General features: G+C 43.3%; 2 protein-coding genes across 2 annotated transcripts in view; both read right to left on the bottom strand.

Annotated features, from left to right (window-relative positions):
* Positions 1–1,623: 1,623 nt before the first annotated feature.
* On the bottom strand, positions 1,624–1,905 carry T265_15522 (hypothetical protein; the record flags this gene model as incomplete). The annotated part of the gene is made up of 1 exon (XM_009178481.1): positions 1,624–1,905. A coding segment is annotated over one exon (282 nt), but the record flags the coding sequence as incomplete, so codon positions are not given.
* A 1,934-nt stretch (positions 1,906–3,839) lies between these two features.
* T265_11738 (hypothetical protein) overlaps positions 3,840–9,474 on the bottom strand; it is a gene marked incomplete at both ends in the record, with an annotated part of 63,362 nt that continues 57,727 nt past the window's right edge. Inside the window, one exon of the mRNA XM_009178479.1 lies at positions 3,840–3,974. Coding sequence (XP_009176743.1) covers positions 3,840–3,974 — 135 coding nt within the window. The remainder of the gene's footprint in view (positions 3,975–9,474) is intronic.

The following is a 9,474-nucleotide window of genomic DNA, read 5'->3' as shown; positions in this document are numbered from 1 at the left end:
TGCCTGAGTCGATACATCAACACCACACTTCGTCCCATCACATAGCCGATCCCGATGAGGCGGCTACCAAAATTCAGGCAGTTTTCCGCGGCTACTCCACCCGGCAACGTGTGCATTTGCCCCATTCGAGCACAACGCATGACCCATAAGTATTAACTAACTGGTATACTCTGTAAGCCGTTTAAAAATGCGTTCATCTCAGATAGATCCTCATGTGCCTCCTCATTCGCTACGGAAAGTTAGAAGTGCATTTCAGCCGCCTTGTGTTTCTAACGGTCTCATGTTTTCATTACAAGTTTCTGCTTGCGAACATCGTTCAAACCACCATCTGCGTTCTCGTGTCCGTTGTAAGTTGTGTCCTGATTTCCAAATAAACCACGATTATCGAGTACCAATTCACGTTTGCTGTGTATATTCCCTAGGAATTAATGCGCTTTCGCCTATCTGGTACAGCTTCCTTTGCAGTGTTTTTAACCTTTGAGGCTAAAGTAGAAGCCTTGAATTATTTTGCCTAATTTGTAAGATGTAAAGCGAAGAAAGTCGAAGTGTACTTCAGAAACCACCTACAGGAAGCTCCTCTCACTTCTCTTCCTCAGTCAACGAGGCTGAGACTATTTGGACCGAATCCAACCGCGGTTCGATTGCTGGAAATTCTGAATTGCTCCAAACCCGCTAAACTTTGAAGCAGTGTGTGTATCCCTGCACACAGCACACTAGTAATACCCCAGTGAGCCATGCCTTCTCAGTTCTAAATTGACTGAAACAGAATGATCCTGTAAATCAGAAATATGCGCTCAGTTTATGTGAACCAAGTGCACTTGGGTTCCAGCTGCTACAGTTTTCATTACGTGAATGTGGGAAAGCTTGAAAGATACAGCCAAACACTGGGGACAATCGAATAATCTGTTAGTTTGTGGAAATCGGCAGTTAGGTGTTGAAGGCAATAGCTTTAATCCACAGGGGAGGAGTACTGACTGCCTCCTGTCTGCCTGTGTCATGGATGAGCTGCGTCCCGGAGCCCCCATCCAGAAAAGCGGCAGCTGTCGGCCAAATGGGAAATAGCTGTGATGGCTCGAGTGGTTGGAGCGTTAATTTACTGGCCGGAAAGTCCGTGGTTCGAACCCAACCCCTGCCTCTCAACTTCCCCTGTCTCGGCTTGGGCAATCTGGCAGTATCTCAGCTCTCGTGCTTCCTTCGGGTGGCATGGCAACTTGGCGCTGGAAGGGTTTTATAGTTGAACGATTTTTTTTAAAAAACATAGCGTTCTGTGTGAACAAAACATTGAAATGTAGGCGACTTTAACATCCCCTGTGCAGCGAAGAGATTCTCCTGGATGAATACTTCTTGGCAACAGCAAGGAACGCGGGCAAATCCGTAACGAAATGAGGAGGCTCCAGTTGAAACTGATCTGCAATACTGACCAATAATTATTAGCGGGTTGTAAATTCCAGTAATTCGTACCACAGTGACACTGCTAATATCCGAAACCACGTATTCAATGTAATTAATTTTGATGAACTTTGTTGGACTCTGGTTCCGTGTGCAGAAGACGGCGTCCGTTTAAGAGTGGATGGCATGAAGTGGTGTTCTTTTGCGGAAGGAATGACCAAAGCGGAATTAACCACCGAAGGCGTAGAAAGTGCAGCGTTGGCGTTTTAAGGCAGTGACGCTCTTTCGCTTGACTTGCTCGGTGACGGCATCACGGATGACGTTCTCAACGAACAACTTGAGGACACCGCGGGTTTCCTCGTAAGTCAGACCGGGGATGCCTTTCACACCACTTCGGCGAGCGAGGTGGTGGATTGCCGGCTTGGTGACCTCCTGGATGTTATCCCGGAGAACTTGGCGATGGCGTTTCGCTCCTCTTTTCCCGAGTTCTTCATTTGCCTTACCACGTCCAGACATGATGGCGTGTTGTTACATTCAAGACCGCAAGAAGACATTTGAATTATCTCTGCGTTTCAGTAAGCATCACTGCTTTCGCTGTTATAAGAGAATCTGTCTAGCATGTCTATTCCTATGTTAAACGGGATTTTTCGAAATACATTCTCAAAAAAGTCGCAGTTTCTAATGCCTTGTCTAGGGACAGCTGACAAAGATCAAACAGTTAACCGCATAAACGTAGTACGTGCGAACTGAGGATATCCGTGTCATATTCTTGTCTGTTTGCAGAGCTAACCTGTGGGCATTCGCTCTGATGGCACTTTCAAGACTCGGTTGAGTTTAGTAACCAGGATCAACAAACCGAGGCTAAGTATGTTCGACCTTCATAAAGGAACTTATTTTGTATCGTTGTAGCTACATTGAAGGAGATATGCCGATCGATCCTTTTGATACGCAACCAGTGTACAAAGGAGCAACATATGACACTCAACAAAGTGATTAAGTTGGTAATCGGAAAGAGGCAACACCAAGCTTCCGGCTGCAAGCAGTTTTGATGGAGGCATCATTGTCTCTTAAAAACACAGCAGACGCATTTGGAAATGGGACCAAACAAGCGAAAAAGGCACTGGCAAAGAAGCTAACAATAAAACGGCTATCGGGGTTGGAATAACACCCATATTTTGGCGGGCTAGTGGCACTACACCGATGTCACTCCCAGCCAGGTAATGTCTAGTCCGCAATGCAACACGGAAGATGCCGTTTACTTGACCAGTAAACTTGAAACTCCTGTTTGTCCGAGTTCTCGTAAACTCGCCCAATTCTAATCACCGATTGATTTTCCCGTGTCGCATTTTTGGCGCTTTTATCGCCTTGGCAACCATCCGAATGGCGCATCGTACGATCCCCCACCACCCTACACTGTGCCTTAGCGACAACGCCTGATCACCTAATGTTTTTCTTAGAAGCCCAGTCTCTTTGTGGTGAGCGAACACATGTTTTTTAGTTTCAATATAATGTTTATCTCTGGGATTTGCTCGAATATTCTGTCCAGTGACGGAGTTTCAAGGTTGGGCAGAACTGTAAGTCAGCCAGGAACCACGCACGTTTAACCGCACGAACGGAATCTCTCGGAACATCGAGCAAAAAACGCCATCGCGGATAATATTTCCTAACCTCAATTGTTCACGAGACAACACACCTCAATCATGTCACATCACAATGGAAAATTTGACTGGGTCTGAATGGTGTGTGACCGGTATCAGTCCAGTGACGGACGCTTCTACACACGACCAACAAATTAAAAAAAAGCGACCAAAAATGTCAATCCCTGCAAAACAGCGGCCTGGATATTATTTTACACGCGCGACGAACCATGTGTGGGAGATTCAAAAAATGCAATGCGTTTTTCAAAAAAAAATTTTGGCTGGTATTTTGTGAGCGGGTTTTTCGCACTACTCCTGCAGTGCTTTAGAAAAGAATCTATATCTAGCATCGATGCATAAATTTTCCTATCAAAAAAAGTCTGGAGTCATAGTTACCGAGAGTTTCAGTGTTCAGATTGTCGCAAGCGAAGGATTTGTCTCCACTTGATCCATTCTTACATATCTGGTAACGTGAGAACATTGGTTTTCTGACACGTTTGCTGTTTTAGTTGTATCTTTGCCTTGCGTTAGGAAAAGCTTGATGACTAATTATACCTCTACTAACAATGAGTTTGTCAGGTTGAATTGATCAGGTTGAATTCGAGCGAGAAAGAAACTTTTTCCTGAAGTACCCGATTACTGATTACACATGGCATTATCCATGTTCGGGGTAGCTTTGCTCCGAGAATAAAGCCTGAAGCGGACCGGTTTGGCGTTTTTTTTACCTCAAACAACTGTTCGGATAGCCCACATTTTTCAGACAGGCATGTCCGTGACTTCCTTTTCTGACCTATACTCCTGGATTGTGTTGACTCAGTGGTAGCCAGAACTATCTCGACTGGTTACAGTGACAACTGATTGGATTCCACGAACATCCAATCGAATATAATTGCCAGTTTTCCCACCTCGACTGTCCAGCTTAAACTTTCTAAACGACATTTGAGAGGCCTGGTGAAAAGTGATGACAAAGTTGACAAATTACTTCATCTACCGGTGAGGCAGATGATTATGGGCTTGCCAACTAAAACTATCGGTTACAATTAGCGAAATACACTCATTTGCAAACCAGTTTGGTTTAGCGAAAGACGCACCTGGAGCCCGGATGATTCTCTAATTTGTGATGTTTCCAGGCAACTGAATTTGCTGCACCAAGTCACCTCATGTTTTGATTGGCACGAGATATGGCGACACAAGTATAGACGTAACACACCACCAAGGACCTTATGAGTAGTGCATTACGCCCATATCGGTTACAATGTCGGAACACTTTGTGAGGGTTTTTGTTGCATGAACTCTCAGTCACCGATTGTGCATTTTGATCCCCAATCGAAATGGTCGACCTTTTCGTTCTAACAGAAGTAGACGGGGTATTTATCGAGCGCCAGCTTTCCTGTAGTACGATCATAGAAATCAAAACAACTTAAGCTAAAGTAATAACCTGGCAGATGCCACGAGGATGTGCGTTTTCCATTTTCCTCGGAAGCACACAGATAATTTCGTTGTAAAGGGAGGTTGAGGGTCATGTATGTTGCGGTGTAATACTTAGTTGCTTCTCCAAATACTTTTAAAAACCGCTGATTTCGGGACAACCTCAGTATATTCCGCTCACATTATAATGGTTACTTCTGTCGTGGAGAGAACAGCTTGTAACGAAGTTCGTTCTTTATTTGCAACCCTGACCACAGCGAACCCTTATCGCCGAGTTGAAGGTAACTGCATCACATGGACAGAGTGGTACACGGTTCTTTGACAATACAGGTACAGTAAGCAAATTCGGATTTCACATTTTAAAAAAATGATATTCAATGGTAAAACTTGAGGGGAAATATCTGTTATTTTGACCAGACCTCGCCGTATACCTGATAGCCTGTAATCTTTGCTCACAGTAATCACATCGCTCTCTAAATTCACTCTCTTGATAACTAGCTGCAGTCAAATCCACGATCCTTAACTTCCTACAGTACATCGGACTGAAACACTTAACTCTCTGGGTGAATGAAGACTGGCTCTTGCGGTACTGTTTCCAGAGGATAGTCTGGGTAGCACCTGGCAATTGGCCGAGAGTCAAACTGGAGTTTTTCTTCCCCTGTGTTTTGCAGAAACCTGCGGAGGCCAATAAATGAGGTTGTTGTTAAAATTAAACGTGATAATGTAACAGTGACATTGAAAAAGGGAGACCTGTTGCGGAATTTGTGCAGCCACTTTGTAACGTTTGCTTGGATTTGACCGATGAATGAGTGGAGTCAATGAATCTCCAGGAAAGTTTAAGAAGACTCGTTCGGAAGAAGATCGGTGTCCAGTTTTTGTAACTAAGATGCAGATTAGAGTTTTGCTTCCCTGTTCAACGGCCTGTAACCGGTCAGTTGGCATTTCCTAATTAAATAACTCCGCAGCAAAGGCCTTCTTCCTTTCAGTAGTACATCCAGTCATCTAAATGCCACGTGATGTCAATATTCAGTGGAATGTGCTCGAATGAACTGTCCTGCGACATCTTTACACAATTATTGCAAGAAAAAGTAGCTTATGGTAAAAAATTGTCAACACTTGCGAGTGTTTCTTGCAAAATAGTGTTTAGGGCGTTTCTCACATTCTTTAGACTGAGCAACAACAAACTAAGTTGAAAAGATTGTCCAACATATTGATACGATAGATAGTTTCTCGTTCAACTTCGAAACTAAGGTCTACATGGCAGATCAAATTATACAGTATCCCAAAATCCAAAGACTTCCTTTGTTTATAATGCATTGTATACGAAGGATTCAGCATGCAACAGGATGGAACTGAACTCAAACATGGCCGCAATTGTGATCCGTACTTTGAACTGAAGAGAAATTATTTTACCAGCAAGTTGGACCACGTGACGTCAAGGATATGCACAAAGCACGTTTAAACAAAAAAAATTGCATCACACAAAACATCAGCCATCTCTCGGGACGAACACGTCACTGTGGATAATTTCAGTTTGCTTATGTTGTACTGCATCGCCATACTAACAGGAAACATTTGGCGGGATCGGTGCCCTGGCACGTGATAATCATGTGCTCTTCAGTCACATGGCTCAGGGGAGTAACCACATTTATGTCTGAAAGTCAGACTTAACTTTCCTATGAACAGTTCTTCTTCTGCCATTGTAGCTGAAACCCTTACAAGATGATACTCGAGGGGTGCCGTCATCAAAAGTCACAACAAACTAATGGCTTGAGGCGTCATGCAGGTGTCATGTTACAGACCACCGTATATTCGCTCGCCGGTCATACTTCCTCGGAACTACATTGGCTCTAATGATTAGCGAGTAGCAACAAACTGTGGATTTTTACTTCCTTACTATCGATCATTTTTGAAGAGCACGGTCAGAGATATAAGAAGCAAATGCAAGTGATGACTGTGGAAGGGTTAAAGGAGAATATGAGATGAGGAGAGAAGAGTCTCTTTCGAAGTCATGCCACCAACAGCTTCAGTCAGACAAGATGAATCCCATCGTCTGTAAGAATTTTTGGTGTGGAAACACGCGTTTAAAGGCCGATAACCGAAGAAAGGACAAACAATACTTAATGCTCTTTACGGAGCGGTAAGCGTTAGCACAGTCAAGATTCGCACCTCAGGCATGCTCGTGGTTTGACCCCCGCTGGCCGACAGGTCCAATACTAAGCAGTCAAACTGACCGTAAATCGGTCACAGGTTTGAAAGAGAGTTTTGTTCACATAGAATCATATTGATATTGCTGTTTGATAGTTGTTTCCGGATGATGAGAAGTAGAACGATAGCTTCTAGTGCCAAATGTTTGGAGCTGAGGAAAAGCAATGTTTGTGGGCAAACTCGAGTAAGATGGTTCTTTCTGGCCGTGCACATGAAACAGAGGGATTTCAAGAGACGAGGGAAACTTTCAGCTGGGGGAAAGACTACTAAAGCAGCCAGCCAACTCTTGTGATCACGTTTTGTGAATCCTGTAAGTGTATGATGGTTGGCAATGTATCTGTCCGGGGGCGAGCTGATTATACTACTGAGTGGTTGAGTTTTCAAACTACTAGAAATGAAGTTGCGGGAATTCTCCTTTCCTGAATTTCATGGAATAAACGCTGTTGATGATTCTCAATAAGGAAGCAACTTTCATCAGCATAGATTGATTAGGCTTACATAAAAAAATCTCTATCGAAAACTCTCTATTACTGAGCTAGTAACAAAACAAATTAATTTAGCCAGAAGAGCTGAAGGACATTTCAAAAAAGAGGTATGCGTGTAGAAATTTTGTAAATAAGAACTTCAAATGACCAAAGCCCCGTCCATTTCCCGACTACAGACTTTCAATGTATTTTCTTCGTAGTTTTATGTGCTGAAATAGTGAACGTCGAAGTGTTTGAGCAACTTGTGAACAACCTCGGAGGTCTTAGAATTCTTCCTGTTGGCTTGGCAGAGGGTTGCATCAAATAACCACATCAACCCTTGGCGAGTGTGTTGGTTTTTCTGCAAGAAATATTCCATTACGAATACTTCAGTTACATTAACTGAGATCTGAAGGTCATCGTCACTTCTACGGTACCAGGTAATTAAGAAAGTCTGATTAGGTGAGCGCTCAGAGCCATCTCCCCAGTCAATGACGCAAAATTCGTCCATTTTGACCGAATGCGATTCCATCATGCCCAAAAGTCTCAATGCGCACCATCATGTGGAAGACATGGGTTGGAAGGGAGTAATATGAATCCTGGGTTCGTTCCCATAGAGCGAGTACTGAGTGCAGTTCAACCTATACTTTTCCGAATTCCGAAAACGCTTTTGAAAGAAGCTGTCCCAGAAGAGATTGATTTATTTTCCTTACAATCGGATTGTCAACCTTTAAGGATAAGATAATCTATGGTAAACGGGCTTCTTTGTGTGCCGTTTTATTGAAAGTAACGACCTTTCTCATGAACTATCTTAGAATAACTTGAACCATGAATGAGTCGAACAAAGAAATGTAAAAGAAACCGGTGTGATGCTAGTTTCAACTTGTGCGACAGGTTATTCCGGAAAATCCCCGTGATACCTAAATAGCTGAAAAACGAGCGAATTCCCATAACTGGACTAAAAGCTTTCACAGTGAGCAATACTCATCAATCATACGAATAGTTCTGGGATATTCGTCCGACCGATTTGGTCCGCACGCTGTACATCAACAGGGGAAACGTTTCACAGAGGAGGGTGCATTGCTCCCCATCCCGATATACGTAAACAACAAATGAATAGACGTCCGAAAAACAGGGTTTTCATCTCAAACCCTGATTGAAAGGCCCAGTTCGAACATGTTGAATATACTTTGTCGAATGATTTATTAGGTGATGTTATTCCTACCGCTCTCACCATGGTGGATTTGAGAATGACACGCGCACAATGATTTGATACAAAACATCATTCAACGGATAAAAAGCCAACGACAGTAGTATCGCACATCCAAATAAACAACAGTTGGGGGACTTCTAAGAGTAGTAACTGCTCTATGAAAAGCTGATTCCCAGTGGATTAGGCAACGCGTTGTTCATCCTAATTGGTTGACCAGCGCTCGGGAGAAAATGCCAATGCGCGGTTGAATTCTACCTAATCTACCGGCAATGCCGTAAACCGCACCAGGAATTCGGATCCTTCGTGATAACTCTGTTCCGCGAGATAAATGTCACTCACGCTGTGGAATGCAGGTTTGTATTTCATTACCGATAAAAAATACTCAAGAAAAACTTTGAATAAGCAACCACGGAACAAATGTACCACGCATCTAAATATAGTACCTGATGGTTCCCTGGGGCTGCTTAGACAGGTTGGAAGAATTTACAAATAACTCTGACTTACACCATGACATAGATCGGGAGGGTGGGCATATATATATCCATGGCACTCAATTCTGGACGAAACTACATTGCAGTTGTTGTCACAAGTAAAATTTACGGCTCCCTTGTGAACAAGATTTAGTTGAACTAGAGATTCAAGTGTATTTCCAGTTAGTCACTTGTCAACATCGACTATATTTTGGACAGCTCAAAAACTGGATGGGCCAAAATACCGGGTTGCCGCCGCGTAAGTTGTATGTGTATCTCATTAGTGAAATTGATTCAGCAAGCTTGTCGAGTCGACGGGACGGCTATAACCCACCTGAAGCCCAACTGTATTGAAAGGTAATTGAAGAAAGCCGCAAACAGTGTGAACTTAGTGAGAGCACGGTGCAACTGCGCGGGAACAGTACTACAAGGCTTTTACCGCTGTCAGCTTGAAAAAAATTTACAGCACTTGCTGGTCAAGTAATCGTTGGTTAAAACTAGGTGGTCTTTCGCGCGAAGTCTTTCATCTCCATGGTTGATTCACACTTTATCTATATGACCACATACCCGTAAAAAATACGAGAAAATGGATTCCTTGAAACGCCATTTTAAGGCGGAAACTTGACTGAGGTTTCGAAGTACGACGATAGCAATGCCAAAACCCC

This window comes from Opisthorchis viverrini (assembly GCF_000715545.1).
Source record: "Opisthorchis viverrini unplaced genomic scaffold opera_v5_565, whole genome shotgun sequence".
Taxonomy (NCBI): domain Eukaryota; kingdom Metazoa; phylum Platyhelminthes; class Trematoda; order Opisthorchiida; family Opisthorchiidae; genus Opisthorchis; species Opisthorchis viverrini.
Note: the sequence above shows the minus strand (reverse complement) of the source record. Positions and strands in the feature narration are given on the sequence as shown.